Source organism: Dipteris shenzhenensis, chromosome 19 (genome assembly GCF_047967505.1).
Source record: "Dipteris shenzhenensis isolate YYH24624 ecotype China chromosome 19, Dip_SZ_1.0, whole genome shotgun sequence".
Classification (NCBI taxonomy): Eukaryota; Viridiplantae; Streptophyta; class Polypodiopsida; order Gleicheniales; family Dipteridaceae; genus Dipteris; species Dipteris shenzhenensis.
This window is the reverse complement of record NC_141614.1, coordinates 12,331,503-12,349,196: the sequence shown is the minus strand read 5'-3', so window position 1 is coordinate 12,349,196 and position 17,694 is coordinate 12,331,503. Positions and strand designations below refer to the sequence as shown.

The 17,694-nt window shown below is 46.1% G+C and overlaps 1 protein-coding gene across 3 annotated transcripts in view; it reads left to right on the top strand.

The window, feature by feature from the left end:
* The window catches only part of LOC147890090 (spatacsin carboxy-terminus protein), a 157,259-nt gene that overhangs the window by 8,855 nt on the left and 130,710 nt on the right, over positions 1-17,694 (top strand). For all 3 annotated transcript variants that reach the window (XM_087390568.1, XM_087390570.1, XM_087390569.1), the window contains 2 exons: positions 7,966-8,041; positions 8,815-8,937. In XM_087390568.1, the coding sequence (XP_087246694.1) occupies positions 7,966-8,041; positions 8,815-8,937 (199 nt within the window). The remainder of the gene's footprint in view (positions 1-7,965; positions 8,042-8,814; positions 8,938-17,694) is intronic.

The following is a 17,694-nucleotide window of genomic DNA, read 5'->3' as shown; positions in this document are numbered from 1 at the left end:
GCCCAACTTGTGGAGGTCTTCAAGCCTAAGTATGCCACAGGTACAAGAGTACTGAGGGGGAAAAGAAACCCAAGATGTTTGACTGGCATGACAGGAAAACTGCAGCAGCGTTGTTACCAAGGTTTCCCACAATATCGGGCAGCAAACTGCCATATGCCAACCCCTATAGGCATCCGGATGAAAAGCCAGGAGGGAAACCAAGTGCTGTAACAGAAAAATCAGAAATAAAACAGCACACCAGAACCATCATGGATAGCAGAAAAAGAGCCAACTTGTGTGGTGACAAATGGACTCCAGACCACAGGGAGGTATGCAAGATGAGAAACAGTGGCACAGCCAAACTCAGCATGATTATTGGGCTATCTGATTATGAAGAGTTGATGGATGCCTCTGAGTCCCTAGATGTGTCTCATGAGGAGACAGATGAAGCACAGATGTCAGGACCAACTCGAAATGCGGGATTCGGGAGAGATTCTGAGTTTCCCTATGATCCAGGTGGTGCTACACAGCTTGGAAGGTACTCCAGTGACACACACAGGGTTCAGCCAGGCAAGGGTATTCTAGGTCGTAAGCCTAAAGTCTCCTTGGTGGAGCATCATACTACTGTGCGATTCCATGCATGGAATGATGCTAAGGGGAATGCTCCTATGGATGAGGAGAAGTAATATTAGGATGCTCTGCCAGGACTTTATTCGATTTCACTTTCTTGCTTTGATGGGTGCCAGAACTGCAGAAACATTGGGTGAAATCAAAGGCAGGACTGTTCATATGCTTATGGACAGTAGGAGTACACATATCTTTATCAACACACCTTGCAGAAGGTGGGATTGATTGCCACAGAAATAGATCATGGGCTGAGAGTGGGGGGTGCCAATGGACAGTATATGATCAGCAGACTATGTTGCCGGGATGCGAGGATCCGGCTCTCTCATGATTATGATTTTACAGGGAATCTCTTTGCATTGGACATGGGTCCCATCGATATTGTCTTGGGCTGTGATTGGATGAAATCCCTCGGGGAGTTTAGCATGGACTTGAATGCCTTAACACTCAGCTTTGCACACAAGGGTAGATCAGTGGTATTGCATGGCATGACAGCCCCAAAAATGCAAGTCTTCCGCTGCGTGTACCCTGTGTTGGGTTATTTTCTAACACTCTGGACCCTGGTATGTGTCATGTAGCTTTAGTTATTGGCACTTAGGTCACCTAGTACTTTTAGTACTTTCATTTTCATACTACTAGTTGATGTGACGGCTTCCACTTCTTGCTCCACTCTTGTGCATCCTTTTGCTTCCGTGAGCCTACAGTGGTATCAGAGCACTTCCTTCCCGGACCTGCTCCTTACTCCTAGCTTCCTGCTTCCAGCTTCAGCTCCCGCACTTCAGCTCCATCGTCAAACTCATCTACCGGACGTCCCACACAGCTCTGACGTGACCCCGCAACCTGTTGGTCGTACAGATTCTGCGCGTCAGAAATCTGTCTGTACAGTCCCGTCCGGCCGTCTGTACAGTCCGTACATTTGCATCAGATTTGACCATACAGTTCCATCTGTATTGCTTTGTACTTGCAGGATTCATTTGCAGGCTCAGCTGTGCATTTAGCCATGGTTTGGCTTCGATTTTGGGAGCATACATTGTAGTAAATCTGCAATTTTTGGTGACATATGGGGCTTTTGCATTCGGGCTACGATCTGAAATGCCACTGACTGCACAATCCAAATCTGAAATAGCGCATCCACGAGTGCTCAAATGCATCCAACGGAGCTTAAAGGCATCCACAACTGTAAAGTAACATCAAATGCACCCAACAATGCAGAGTATCTGCAAATGCACCTGAGAGTGCAAGAGTATGGGCTGCAAAAACATTCCCGAAGCGAAATACATAGCTCAAAACACTTACTGAAAGCGCACCTTGGCCAAAACCACCAGCAAAACAGTCTACTGTCTGTGTGGGCAAGCTAGAGATGACAAAGGAGCTGAAGTGAGCTGTTTGGAGCTGAATGAAGCTGTCGGGAGTACTTCTGAACACAATACACGTGTAGGGAAGAGCCGGGAGAAGTATGGAGACGCCTGGAGCTGTTGGAACACACCTAGGAGAGGCTGGAGCTGAAAAGAGTCCAGATCTGAGCAAAAATGCCGAAAAACAGCTGAAAACTACTCGAAATCACCTTTCAACAAGACATACGGACTCCCAGCACTGTCGCGCAACTATATCACCTTCCGACAAGATGCACGGACTCCTAGCACTGTCGTGCAATTGTATGAACAGATCCATCTCGACATCCGGACGTCCGGACAACTGTATAGACAAAAAAAGCAAAATATTTTTTTTTTCCCCGCTTGAAATGGTGCGGGATAGGTTTGTTTGTATGCGGGCAGCTCAGAAATTTCGAAAAACGTTGAAATCGGACCTCAAAAGGTCAAAAAACAGCCGTTGGATTGTTTTATTTTTCCTGCTCTAAAACAAGTTTCTGGTGACAAAACGAGGCACCAGATTGAACTAGAGGAGGAGCTGAATGTTGGAGCTACCTCAAACGAAAGCTGGAGAGCTGAATGTGAGAACCAGGAACGCGCACTGGAGCACCAAGCTTGCGGGAGATTGGAAGCAAGCGCGGAAATGGGCTCTAGAGACAGAAGCGCTCTGATACCAAACGTAGGAACAAAGTGGAGACAGGTTGTGAACACAAGTAAGTGAGCAAGAGTGCACACACAAGAAAGCTCTAATAGAAATGTTCAAATGAAACAATACAAGTACTTGGTATATATAGTACTCAAGTACTACTGGTCAACCATAGGATTGACTTTATGCCTACAACACCTACAACACCATATCTTTGTAATGTCTTACAAGATACATATCAAGGGTTTGCTACAACCCTTCGACTAGTAGCCATGGGTAATTCAGACCACTACTCCTTTGATCAGTTAGTCACTTTGCTTTTGCAAGAAGAGCAAAGTCGTGCTAATAGGCAAGCTACTATTTTTGATCATGCATTTGCTTTACAGCAGACATGAAAAGGTAAGGTTTCCAAGCCTATGGGCAAGCCTAAATATGCGCCTAACAGTGGCAATTCCTTCAATGCATCTCAAAATACAGCAAATAAGTCAAAGAAGAAAAGAACTATTGTCACAAGCCAGGGCACGAAATTTCAGAATGCAGGAAGTGCATTGCTTCGGAGAAAAAGAAAGCAGGATTGACAGTCAATGGCTCACATGCAATTGAATCCCATGAGCCAATAGATGCCTCAAATGCACATGCTCTCCAGGATGATTGGGCATGGGCTGTCCATTGCTCTTTTGATCCCTCCAGGAAGTGCATTGCTTCGGAGAAAAAGAAAGCAGGATTGACAGTCAATGGCTCACATGCAATTGAATCCCATGAGCCAATAGATGCCTCAAATGCACATGCTCTCTAGGATGATTGGGCATGGGCTGTCCATTGCTCTTTTGATCCCTCCAAAGTTGATGCATTCTTTACTGCTAATGGTGCTGAGTCTTGGTATTTTGAAAGTGGTGCTTCCAAGCACGTCATTTCTTGCAGACAGTTGTTTCATTCCTTAGCTAATGCACCTCAAGGGGGGACTGTCACATGTGCTAATAATGCTTTCTATGCTGTAGAAGGAATTGGAGATATGCAGCTCACATCCATTTCAAGCCATCCTGCTACTTTGACAAATGTTCTTTTTGTGCCTGGAATTGAAGTCAACTTGATTTCAATTTCAGCAATTGTTACTTTAGGTTTTAGAGTGATATTTGTTGGATACAACATGTGTGTGAGGGTTGTCTTTTGGGTAAGATGCATCGGTTTCCTTTTCAAAAGAATTGTCCAAAACTCTCACAAAGGAAATTGCAGCTAGTGCACATTGATGTCTGTGGCCCAATGAGGACAAATGCCATTGGGGGGTACAAATATGTCATGACTCTAATTGATGACTTCACAAGATATTGTTGGGTATATGCTTTAAAAGCCAAATCTGAAGTGTTCTCATGCTTTCAGAGGTGGCTGAATATGGTTGAGAATGAATCAGGATGCAAGCTTGTCACCCTCAACACAGATAGGGGGGGAGAGTATATGTCAAAGGAGTTTGATGCATTTTTGTCTTCACGGGGCATTGTTTACTCATGCACTACTCCTTACATTCCTCATCATAATCCTGTTTCTGAAAGGAAAAACAGGGGATGCTAGATGCATGCTTAAGGCCAAGTCCTTGCCCAATAAATTTTGGCTTGATGAAGTGATGTGTGCCAACTATGTGCTGAATAGATCACCTACACGGGCATTGAGGATTGTTACACCTTATGAAGCATGGTAGGAAGCCTTCACTTTCACACATGAGAGTATTTGGGTCTCTTGCATATGTTCATGTACCATCTCAGCTTAGACATAAGCTTGATGACAAGGCAATCAAATGCATATTTATTGGTTACAGCCAGGAAAGCAGAGGGTATCGGTTGTATCAACCAAATACTGGGAAGATTATTGTCAGTAGAGATGTGATCTTTGCTGAACATTCGGCTTCTCCTCTTGTGGACTGCCAGAAGTGGACATGTTTGATGCCTTTGACTCAAAGTTACCTCTGTGTCCCCAGGAGAGAGACTTTGACCAGCAACATGAGCCTCCAACAGGCCCTCCAACAAGCAATGATCAGCCAGCACCCCATGCTCATTTGCAGGTTCCTCTTTCAGTAAAAATGATCCCACTATTCATGATGCAGTGATTGAAGAAAGAGCTGTCAATAGACAACAAAGGCAAGTTCCCAGAGGGCTTCTTGACACATTGAGGGACAGCAAACAAGATCAACCTCTTGCTGCCCGGGCAAGAGCAAGGAATAGACAGATGCATGGTCACTTTCTTGAGTTTGCACTCCTTGCTACAGCTTGCAATGAAGAGCCTTTGTGCCATAAAGATGCTTTTGACAGCAAAGAGTGGATGGATGCAATGAGAGATGAGCTACAATCTATTGCCAAAAATGACATATGGGAATTAGTAGATCTCCCTCTTGGCAAGCATGCCATTGGTACCCGGTGGGTCTACAAATTAAAAAGGAAATCTGATGGCAGCATAGATCGACACAAAGCCCGTCTTGTTGCAAAAGGGTATGCCCAACAACAAGGCATTGACTTTGAGGAGACCTTTGCTCCCACTTCCAGGATACTACTATCAGATGTGTCATTGCCATTGCAGCCCATCACCATTGGCAAGTGCACCAGCTTGACATCAAGACTGCCTTTCTTCATGGGGATCTGTAGGAAGAAGTTTATGTGACACAACCTCCTGGCTTTGAGGTTGTTGGCTTTGAAAACAAGGTATGCCGGCTGAGAAAAGCCCTCTATGGTCTGAAACAGGCACCCAGGGCATGGTATGCTAAAATTCATGCACACTTACTGTCCCTTGGTTTTGAGAATAGCCCCACAGAGTCTACTCTTTATGTCCGTGGGAGTGGATCTGATTTTTTAGTGCTGATTTTATATGTGGATGACATGTTGATCACAGGCCTTGATACTCAGCATATTGTAGCTTTCAAGATGATTTGCAGCAAGTTTTTGAAATGTCAGACATGGGACAACTGCACTATTATTTGGGCATTCAGTTTGCTCATGTTGAGGGGGGTATCATGATGTCACAGTCCAAGTATATTGGACAGCTCCTTGATCGTTTTCAGTTTGAGGATTGCAAGCCAATCTCTATTCAGTGGACCCTGGCTTCAAATTTTCAGCTCATGATGGGAGCCCACCATGTGATATCACTTTTTACTAGCATGCTGTTAGATGTCTCATTTACTTATGCCACACTAGACCTGACGAATCCCTCCTCTGATACTCTCACGAAGTGGTCGCGATAAAACTGGGTCTTGGTGGGGAGCTTTTGGTCCCCCCCCAGTCCGGGGTGTGTGAAGCTGGAGGAGGTCTAACCGTATGATACGGTTGATCTTATCTTGCGGAATCGACTCAGGAGGTGCATAATGCTGTACTGAAAGGGGGGAAGCCTGTCCATCTGGATACTGCTCCTGGCAAGCCATGTAGATATGCTAGCATACCATGTGTTTGCCTTGCTCTTTGCGAGTCGTCTGGATGACTCTAGGGCCAACCTTAGAAGTCTCCAATGGGGTAAGTTCGAGACTCTGTGGATGAAAGTCACTGTCTGAAAGATGGCATCAACTTGGAGAGGTGTCATGGCGAAATCTGCCTGTAGTATCTCATGGAGAGAGAGAGAGAGAGAGAGAGAGAGAGAGAGAGAGAGAGAGAGAGAGAAGAAAGAAAGTTTATTAAAGTCTTCGGGAGACCGTGAAGGTCTATGAGACTAAAGATAACTAATACAATGAGCATAACGGTGGCGGTCTCAAAACGGGCCAGCCAACCGTTTCTACAAAAAAGAGGTTATGAAGGACTGTGTGTCTAGTCCTGATACAAAAAATATGTGTCTACCTCCAGATGATACAAAAAAGAAGGGGGGCACCAAAAATGGGGCAGAGGGGGGAGATACAGTATACGTGTGCAGGTGGTGATCGTCAGAGACCAATCTTAGGGGCCGTCAAATGGGAGGTCGGAAAAAACCCTGCGATAGATGATTGGCCTCTGACGTCACGCGGCCTAGTTGAGCTCGGTCGTCGGGGGCGGCGGGTGGCCCTGTGGATGAGGGCAACGGTAACCCCGGTGGGGCGGGCAGAGAGCAGAGACGAGATGTCATGGACCTGGATGTGTGAGTCTGTCCGCTGGCGCAGCTGTCGTGGCCCTGGCTCTCGGTCACGTCCGCGTCGTCGGCTAGACTGAGAAGAGGTATCCTGTAACTGAAAGAAGTCAGTGATAGGCCGCTGGGTGTCTTCACGCTGTGTGTGCTACTCGTGTCGCCGTGCTCGGAGAGGTATCTCGGTGGCGAGTCATCTCATGTAAGTAAGCGGCTAGGCATCGTTGATCCGAGAACTGCAGCATGTGTGGGAGGGAGCCGAATACGTCGCGGAAGAGGCAGTGGTACCGGCCTCGAATGGCATAATAGATAGGACATCAGAATTCAAAAAATGCAAAATGGTAGTACTTAGTACTAAGTACAACATACTCATGTCAGTGGTCGACTACATATTAATCTCATCATAATCATGATCATCATCATCAGGACATCAGGGTGGATGAGGCAATGGAGGCATGAAAGCGGCGATAGAGTGCTGTTGGCCGCTCACGGGTGTGGCCCTGTGATGTCTCCTGGTCATAACTCTGCGCCTAACAAGGGCTACAGTAACCCCTGTTGGCCGGGCTCCGACTTTGAATAGGGAGGGGGTATCCCCAAGTGTAATCTGCGCGTCAACCATCCCATGCGGGTCCATGTGATATGGCAGGAAGAACTCCATGACGGAGCTGAGAGAGAGAGAGAGAGAGAGAGAGAGAGAGAGAGAGAGAGAGAGTCTCTGAAAAGGTTTGAGCGAGAGCAGTTATCTCGAAGTTCTTTAAACGGGTTGCAAGCCATATCGAGAGTGACACCTCGAATTTGACGATCCCCCCTTGAGTAGAGCTGGGATGGGCTGGGCGTATGGGACACGTAGTCTTACCTGGGAGTACGATGGTCCAGGGAACCCTGACCTATAGCTCATGAGTGAGCCTTGCAAGGATCCATGGTTGGGTGGTGAAGCACTAGTCGACACGTGTCCCAATGTTTGTACTCTAACCTTTGATGGTCTTGCGTGTAGCTTGAGGATAGAGATCAGCATTTCCCTCCAACTTAGCTGAGACTAACCATGTATGGCTTCAGCTTTTTATCTTCAGTCAGTTGTTGATTGATTGATTTTTTTAAAGTTCACACTTTACCTGTTCCTTCAGTGTACTGCACAATACAAATTTGTGATACCCTTATGATTTTGAAAACTGATTCTTTAACGAAAACATTTACTATTCATGGTTGAGTGTTTTTGTGGACTTCTTGTTGTTTTTCAACTGATAATCATTCTTTATTTTGTGGGGCTGCTTTAATATCCAGGTTGGTGTCAGAAGCTGGTGAGGTTACGAAGGTTGCAGTTGGCCTTGAATTATGCACGGCTAGATGAAATAGAGCAGTAAGTATGTCCTGAATATGTAAGTGTGTCCTAATAGGGTGAATAATGTGTATTTTCATTTACAGAAGATCAAATAAGCGCAGAAGCTTCGCAAGAATCTCAGATGGTGAGGCATTTATATATCTGCTGCATTGTTTGTGTCTTGTATAACTGCTTGGTCACGTTTGGGCTGTGCTGGGGTTTGCACGCCCACAGCCTACCCATATGCACACACTTACAACCATTCACTTCCATACACAGGAATGCGTTTATACAGAAACTAAATGCAAATATCTGAAATCTTCAGACCTGTCAGAATTGTGTGGACAGCCAAAAAGAAGATAGACAGGGTACAGATGGGGTTTGTTATGTAAAAGCATACTGACATCGATGACTCTTTTGCCTGTTTGTGTGCGTCCTATATTTGCTGCTCTGTTCAAGCAGTTGCACAGGTCTTTAACTGGCTAGTTGAAGTAATGCTGTGGCGTTTATTTGTTTGTGGCATGTGACTAAGTATCATGTCATAATCCGTGGATGAAGCAGTGCGAGCCAAAATCTTGAACATGATGCTGTTTGATTGATGAGTTGGGAAAACCTTTCGTTTTTATTAATCTCAGCTGGCTGTTTTAAAAGAAAAATGGTACTATAATCTGCACAAGGTGCATGAGAAGCGAACGAAGGATCTATTTTTCAAGACATTGAGAGCATTAAAGAGAATCAAGTTGTCTATTTGTATTGAGAAGCAGAATTGTGTTCAGGGCTGAGCTGAAGAGGGTTTGTGCAATTTTTTGCAGGGCTCTAGGTGGCCTAGTGCATGTTGGAGCTGCCGAGGATGGAGTTCCAAGGGTGCTTTTCTCTGCCTTGGGACTCATGTTGAATAAATCCGGTGGTGACAACGAACTAGGACAAGCATCAAGGTGATCTGAACAGATTGTGTTTTGTTTTTGTCTGCGCCAAGGGAAATGGAATACAGTAGTTTTCTCTTTCCGGGGTGCAGAGGGCAGGTGGGTTTGTGAACACCCATTTATAACAGCTAGTTATTGCAGCATTTATCTGGACATCTCAAAGCAGTGGAAGTTCCAAGTATTGGCTCCCATGAGCTTGCAAGTAATGCACTCAGAGATCTTCAATAATCTGCTTAGAAAGAAGCTAGCTAGGAACTGGAACAAACAAGAGTTTGATTGCAAGAGTAGTGGGTGCTCTTTTATTGTGTACTGCATATTTGTAATGGTAGATGGTTGAAGTTGAGCTTTAAATCGAAATCAAGGTTATTAGCAAGTTGGGGTTTCAAACGTCAGTCAACCATTAGGTTAAAATTGGACCATCTGTATAGGGGGTCCCGGCTATGGTGATGAAGTTAAAGGTTTTGATGTTGTGGGTGACATCATGTTTGGGAATGTTAAAACTGCATAGTTAGTCCCTGCTATGTGTGATGCATGCTATGTTTTTTGCTTCGTGGGTGAGGTTTAAGTGCACCGCTCCTTTCGCTGTACCGGATGAGTTTGGGTATGTACTAGGATTCTCTTGTGAATAATTGAAGTGGTATTGTGCTTTATTAGAGAAATCGTTTGCCGTTTGTTATATCCGTCCTCGAGGTGTGAATTTGAGGTTAGAGTGAACAATGAGAGGTGTACCCTTTGCTAAGAACCAGGAATGCTTTGCCTTTAATGTCAGAGAATTGAGTCTTCTGGCTGTAGCAAAACTTAGCAGCAGTAAACTTTGGTAGTCTTATGCTTTTGCATAAATTTTAGATGGTAGATGCCTTGCCTCATTTGGAAGCTCCTCCTATGCATATACATGGGGGGTGTATTCTTGGGAAAATGCATAGGTTCTCATTTCCTAAGGATGGTGCAGTCTGGGCTGCAAAGAAATTGCAGCTAGTTCATAGTGGCATTTTCAGTCCTATGAGGGCTCAATCTCTTGAAGGTCATTTCTACTTTGTTACTTTTATAGATGACTTCTCAAGATTCACTTGGGTTTTTGCACTGAAGCAAAAATCGAAAGTGTTCACTGTGTTTAAGCATTTCAATGCTTTGGTGGATAATAATCTGGTGGCAAGATACAGACCCTACATTCGAATAGAGGGAGGGAGTACATGTCCAAGGAGTTAGCAAACTTCTTGGGTGAGAAAGGCATCATACATGAATGCACGGTCCTCAGCATAATGGAGTGGCTAAGCTGAAGAACAGGTCATTAAGGGAAGTGGCAAGGTGCATGATTAAGGCCAAAGGACTGCCTCACAAGTTTTGGATGGAAGCTATTGTTAGAGACTCACTGTGCCCACCTGTGAGCCCCCGATTTGAGGGGACAAGGGGCAGTGAGAGGTAGGAGGGCTGGGAAAGAGAGACCCAGGCTGACATCATAGGCAACCAGCACACGGGCTGGTTGCTGCCTGCAACAGCAGAGAAATAGGGGGGCCCTGTGCCTCCCTTGGAGGCGTCTACAGTCCCATGGACTGGCTGCATAGGGCACCCTTTTATAGGGGCCTGTGGCAGGGCCAGTCGGCCCAACCAGGGCCACCGACCAGGGCCAACCCTGGTCGGATTTCCAGGGCAGTCTGGTCGGCCACCAGACAGGGTACCGACCCTGCTGGTCGGCGAACGCAGAGGGCCTGGGCAGTGCCTATAAAAGGCCCACTCCTTGTTTCATTCCAGCATCCAGTGCAAGACAGAAAGCCTTCTTCCTAGGCTGTGCTGTGCACTCAGAGCTGGTTCAGTTTGACAGAGAGAGCTCCATCAGTTCTCCTCAGCACTTGGCTGAGTTTTGTATTGCTCCCTTGGAGCCAGTTTCTGCCCACCATCTGGTGGATGAATATACTCTTTCTCTCTCTCCGTTTAAGTTATCTCTGATTGAGTGTTTATTGCATCTGTGATCAGTTATCTGAGTTGAGTGTGTGGAAGAACGGGAGAGATCTTGGTTGGAGGGTTGAGTGATTCATTTCCTCCTATTCTCCAACATGGTATCAGAGCCATAGGCTCTCAACTCTTCCTCATCAAAGCACTCTCTGAAGGAAGGAGTCCCTTGGCAGTAAGGCGATTCTGTTTCCAGCTCAGGCTAGCACGGGAGGTCAGTACATTTATTTCTGTTTCAGTTATTCAGTTTGCTATTCACGGAGATGGATCAGCGTTCAGAAGCCTCTACACCCATTGCTCGTCCTTCCTCCTTCTCCAGTCATCTTCCTTCTTCATTTATCCCCAATTTCGGTGAAGCTGGAAAGGTCGATGGGACGAACTATTTAATCTGGAAAGTCAAGATCCGAAGCCATCTGTTGGCATGGAAGTTGTGGAAGATTGTGAATGGGACCGAAGAGAAGCTGGAGGACATTGTGGACAAAAGAGGTGAAGTTCTAGTTGAAGCAGATGCGGATGAACTCTGTACACGGGAGGAGAGGGATGCTCAAGCCTTAGCAATGCTTATTGGCACGACAACAGATGCTGTGATTCCTCATGTCCAGTTGGTAGAGACATCTTCAAAGGCCTGGGCCATACTGAAGGAGCTGTATGAAACCGATAATACAGCCCATATCATTACTCTTCAGCATCAGCTTTATAATCTTGATATGAATGAGGGTGATAGTGTGCATGATTATCTGACAAAGGTGAAAGTCGTGCGGGACCAGCTCGCGGTGGTTGGTCAGAAGGTGGACACGAGTCAATTGGCGTTGCTCACTCTCCACAAGTTGCCACGGAGTTTTAAAAGTTTTGTGACTACGGTCACTGCAGGTCAACGGACTAAGCCAATTACCTTTGAGGAGCTTGGTCCACTCCTGCTTCAGGAGGAGGCTCGAGAGAATCTCTTTACGCAAACCGACGGGAAGGCATTAGTGGCCAAAGACAAGCCTAGAAAAGGCAAGCCAAAGGATTCCAAGAAGTCAGAGGACGCTGAACGCAAGAAGAAAATGAAGTGCTATTACTGTGAAAAGCTTGGCCACTCCGCCAAAGAATGCCGAAAGAAGAAGGCGGATCAAAAGCGGAAGAGAGAAGCCAAGAACAAAGAAGAGCCTAAGAATGATTCTGCCAATGTGACGACTGGACAGTTATTTTTACTTAGTGAATATTGTTCAGCATATGCAGTCAGTGAAGGTAAAGAGGGTTGGTATGTTGACAGCGGTGCTTCCAAGCACATGTCCAACAGAAGGACTTGGTTCAAAACCATGGAAAGTACACACCCGGATTCCAAAGTTTCTGTCGGGGATAGCCGGACGTGTCCTGTGAAGGGCATCGGTAGCATTCCTTTCATTACAACGGCGGGTGAGGAGAAGGATATCTCTGGAGTACTTTATGTATCCAACCTTTGCAAGAATTTACTGTCTGTAAGTCAGATGGACAAAAACAACATGGCAGTTCTCTTTCAAGATGGCAAGGTCACCGTGACATCCAAAGGAAATGGGCAGATGGTGGCTCAAGGCGTTGAAGAGAATGGATTGTACCGTCTCAGTGCGATGTTGGTTCATGAAGACAACAGAAAGTCCAAACTTTGGCATGAGCGCTTCGGTCATGTCAGCTATGGAATCTTGGCTGAAATGTCAAAGTCGAAGATGGTGGATGGACTTCCACCAATCATAGGCAAGGATGATGTCTGTAGGGCTTGTCTAGAAGACAAGCAGCACAGGGATAAGTTCCCACAAGAGGCCTCGTTTCGGGCCAGCAAACTACTTAGAGTGGTTCACGCCGACATTTGTGGTCCAATGTCTACAGCATCGTGGGCAGGATGCAGGTACTCACTTCTCTTTGTGGATGATTTGAGTAGAATGACCTGGGTATATTGTTTGGCTAAAAAGTCTCAGGCTTTCGAGAAGTTCAAAGACTGGAAGGCCAGAGTTGAAAAGGAGACTGGGGAGGATGTCAAGACATTCCGCACAGACAGGGGGAGAGGAACCTCAAATGAGTTCAACACATTTTGTCGCAAGCATGGGATCAAGCGACAACTCACCACCGCACATACTTCTCAGCAAAACGGGTTAGCCGAGAGGAAGCATAGAACCACCACAGAGACAAGGCTTGCTATGCTCTGAGGGAGGAACCTTTCTAAAGCCTATTGGAGTGAAGCTATCAATACAGCCGTACACATTCTCAACCGGACCAAGACGAAGGCCGTCAAGGACAAGACTCCATATGAGGCATTTTATGGTAAGAAGCCCTCTATCACTCATCTTCGCATTTTTGGTTCTAACGCATGGGTGCATGTGCACAAGGAAGACAGGACCAAGCTTGATTGCCGGAGTAGAAAATGTATCTTTGTTGGGTATAGCGAAGAATCCAAGGCCTACCGCCTCTTCGACCCAGTAAAGAAGAAAATCCTTATCAGTCGGGATGTTGTCTTCGAGGAAAAGGCACCTGAACCCCAGGAGGAGCCTCAGATTGAGGAGGAGGAGATTGTTCAACCCCCGAATCCACCCCGCCCCAGGTTGACCATCCAAGAGGTGGCAAAATCAGAAGCTGATGTTCCACAAGATACTCAGGAAGTGCAGGATGTTCCAGAAGAAATTCCCGTTCCTCCTACCACAGAGAAGCAGAAAAGGTTGCCCCAATGGTACCTATGGACATTGGAAGAGTCTCCGGTCACCGAATTACATGAGAGTAGCAGTTCCGGATTGCGGCGGTCTCAACGTCTTCAAGAGACCCCATCCGTGAATTTTGCGTTGGTGGCTCAGCTCGATGAGCCAAGGACCTTCGAGGAGGCGAAGGACAATCCAGAATGGCAGGCTGCCATGAAGGCAGAGATGGATGCTATCGTGAAGAACAATACCTGGGACTTAGTGGCCAGGCCCCCGCGACGGAAAGTCATCGGCACTAAGTGGGTATACAAACTTAAATACAAATCAGACGGCAGCTTGGATAAGTATAAAGCAAGGTTAGTGGTGAAAGGTTTTGCTCAAATTGAAGGCATGGATTTTGATGAAACTTTTGCTCCCACAGCCCGCATGGTTACTATCCGGACAGTGATTGCCCTTGCTGCCCAATTCCAGTGGCCTATTTTTCAAATGGATGTGAAGTCTGCATTCCTTAATGGAACCCTGGAGGAGGAGGTATACATGGAGCAGCCACCGGGCTTTCAAGATCCAAGGTCCCCATTAAAGGTCTGCAGGTTGAAGAAGGTGTTATGCGGGCTGAAATAGGCCCCCAGAGCTTGGTACCAAAGGATTGATATGTTCTTTCAGAAGATAGGGCTTAGTCGGAGTCCTTCTGAGGCAAACCTTTACTTGTTCATTGAGAAGGGATTGCGACTGGTACTCATCCTCTATGTTGATGATCTTATCTTGACAGGTGATCATGTCAAGAAGATTCAAGGAGCTACTCATGTCTGAGTTTGAGATGACTGACCTTGGGTTATTACATTACTTCCTTGGGATTGAAGTAAAGCAGGCCAAAGACAGGATCTTCATTTTACAGGAGAAATATTGTAGAGAACTTCTGAAGAGATTTTAGATGGAGGATTGCAGGACATCATTAACTCCCATGGAGGTCGGGCTCAAGCTAAGTGTTCACGACACATCTCAGCCGGTTGATACTCCCTTGTACCGACGATTGGTAGGAAGTTTGCTTTACCTTACCAATACTCGACCTGATATTTGTTATGCAGTTGGGCTATTATGCCAGTTCTCTGCTGCTCCCAGGAAGAGTCATTGGGATGCAGGTTTACGGGTGCTGAGGTATCTGAAGGGTACTTGCACCTATGGGATCACCTACACCAAAGGCATCGAACTAGGCGGGTTCTGTGACAGTGATTGGGTGGGTGATGCTGACACCAGAAGATCGACAACAGGGTATTGTTTCTTACTTGCATCTGGTGCCATCTCTTGGCTAAGTAAAAAGCAACCCACAGTGGCCCTTTCATCTACAGAGGCAGAGTACAGAGCCGCGTGTACAGCAGCTTGTGAGACACTGTGGTTGAGGTGGATTTTGTAGGACATGGACGTGTGTCAGGAGGATGCAACAGTGCTGATGTGCGACAATCAGAGTTGCATAGCCATTGCCAAGAATCCAGTGTACCATGCGGGGACCAAGCACATCGAAGTTCATTACCACTTTGTTCGAGAGCTCATCATCGACGACATGATCGAGCTTATCTACTGCCCGACCGACAACAACTTGTCCGACCTCTTCACGAAGGCACTCCCTCGAGAACAGATGGAGCACCTCATCAAACGCATGGGGATTGGCCCACAGTTGTGACATTGAGGGGGGGTGTTAGAGACTCACTGTGCCCACCTGTGAGCCCCCGATTTGAGGGGACAAGGGGCAGTGAGAGGTAGGAGGGCTGGGAAAGAGAGACCCAGACTGACATCATAGGCAACCAGCACACGGGCTGGTTGCTGCCTGCAACAGCAGAGAAATAGGGGGGCCCTGTGCCTCCCTTGGAGGCGTCTACAGTCCCATGGACTGGCTGCACAGGGCACCCTTTTATAGGGGCCTGTGGCAGGGCCAGTCGGCCCAACCAGGCCAACCCTGGTCGGATTTCCAGGGCAGTCTGGTCGGCCACCAGACAGGGTACCGACCCTGCTGGTCGGCCAACCTAGAGGGCCTGGGCAGTGCCTATAAAAGGCCCACTCCTTGTTTCATTCCAGCATCCAGTGCAGGACAGAAAGCCTTCTTCCTAGGCTGTGCTGTGCACTTAGAGCTGGTTCAGTTTGACAGAGAGAGTTCCATCAGTTCTCCTCAGCACTTGGCTGAGTTTTGTATTGTGCCCTTGGAGCCAGTTTCTGCCCACCATCCGGTGGATGAATATACTCTCTCTCTCTCTCCGTTTAAGTTATCTCTGAGTGAGTGTTTATTGCATCTGTGATCAGTTATCTGAGTTGAGTGTGTGGAAGAACGGGAGAGATCTTGGTTGGAGGGTTGAGTGATTCATTTCCTCCTATTCTCCAACAGCTATAATGAGTCTAATCATGTCTTTAATAGGTGTCCGACGAAAGCTCTTAAGGTTATGACACTGTATCAAGCTTGGTATGAAAGAAGACCAAATGTATGTTAGTTTTGCACATTTGGATGTGTGGCATATGTACATATACCTCACGAATTGAGAGGAAATCTTGATGACAAAGCTGAGAAGTGCATATTTGTGGGCTACAACATTGAAAGCAAGGGCCATAAACTCTACAATCCAACTACTAAGAAGGTGTTCACTAGTGGAGATGTTACTTTTGCCAAGAAATCAGATTTGTCCATTGCTTTTTTATCCAAAATCAGGGTTCATCAGATGCATTTGAATGGCTGCTCCCCATTTCTTTTGATACTGGTATGCCTGTTGAAAATTAGAATTTGCAGCTGGATTCACAAGGGGTTGATGTCTCAGTTCAGCCTAGGGCTGGTCTTGTCACTCAGCAAGAAGTTGAGGATGTTGTCGTATAAGGAAGTTTAGCCATGCAGGAAGCTAGGACAGTCCCTCATTGGGTGATTCCGCTCTCTCCAAGAGAGAAAGCTCTTTGCACCACTTCTTGGCCGCACATGTCGTGGGACTAGACACATTGAGGATGCAAAAAACCTTGGGCCAGTAATTTGCTGGAAATGGATGAACTTGGTTGTTTTGACAATGCATGCGATAATGTGCATTGGATGTAAGCTATGCAACTGGAGATTGACTCATTCAAAAAACACACATGGGATTTGGTGGACTTGCCTATGAGCAAGAAAGCAATAGGTAAAAAGTTGAAACGTAGATCAGATGGATCTATTGACAGGTATAAATCCGGCAAAGGGCTACACTTAGAAAAAGGGTATAGACTATGATGAGACTTTTGCTCCCACTTCTTGTATGATCACCATTAGGTGGGTGGTTGCCATGGGTGCATTTTATGGATGACATCCATCAGTTGGACATTAAAATTGTATTTTTGAATGGGGACCTCTTGTAAGAGATGTATCAACCACGTGTATCTCTTGAGGTCTTAGCTGATCACCTTGATGAAAGGGTTCCATGGGAGAAGAAAAAGAAGAAAAAGAAAGTACAAGCATAAGTTATTCAATAATGATTTTTTCGTCATTACAAGGGGAATATGGGGATAGGTTTCCTCATGAAGGTTGTTACCACGCAGCTAGACGTGATAATGCCTTGAAGATAAGAATAGGGGGACTTCTTGAAGGATGGTATGAAGAAGAGGACTCTTTCGGTGACACTATAGCACATGTCAAAGTAGCCGTGCCTAACATTGATTGGACGGTTGACAACGGTGATGATGATGAAGCCAAACCAACTCAAATCTCATAGTCTCAGGTCAAGCTATCATTACGCTCAACTCACGCGATCTACATATCAAGCTTCTCCGACAATCTTATAAATTGAAAGGGACTAAGATATGGATAGCTGAGGAACTTACACGAGATCAACTGAAAAATAAAGCAATGGAATTTGCTAAGGTCAAGGCTGCTAGGAAGGATGGAAAATGGGCAGTATATCGTGGAGGCATAGCAATCATTAAGGAGTTTAAATCTAAGCCAAAAGACTCTCAGTATTAAATTGATGTATGGCTGATTGTGTTTTTCAAGCTATAGCGTAGGTACTCTAAATCATTGGAGCTGCTCTTTGCACTCTCTGGGAGCTGCCATATGCCCTCCCTAAGCAGATGTACTAGATAGGTTTTTCTGTCCCATAGACCTGTTGGTCTTCCGTGGACGTCAATAGACTTTCTTTCTCCCTTGACGAAGAAGTTTCCATCCAAGAGCAACAAAAGAGAG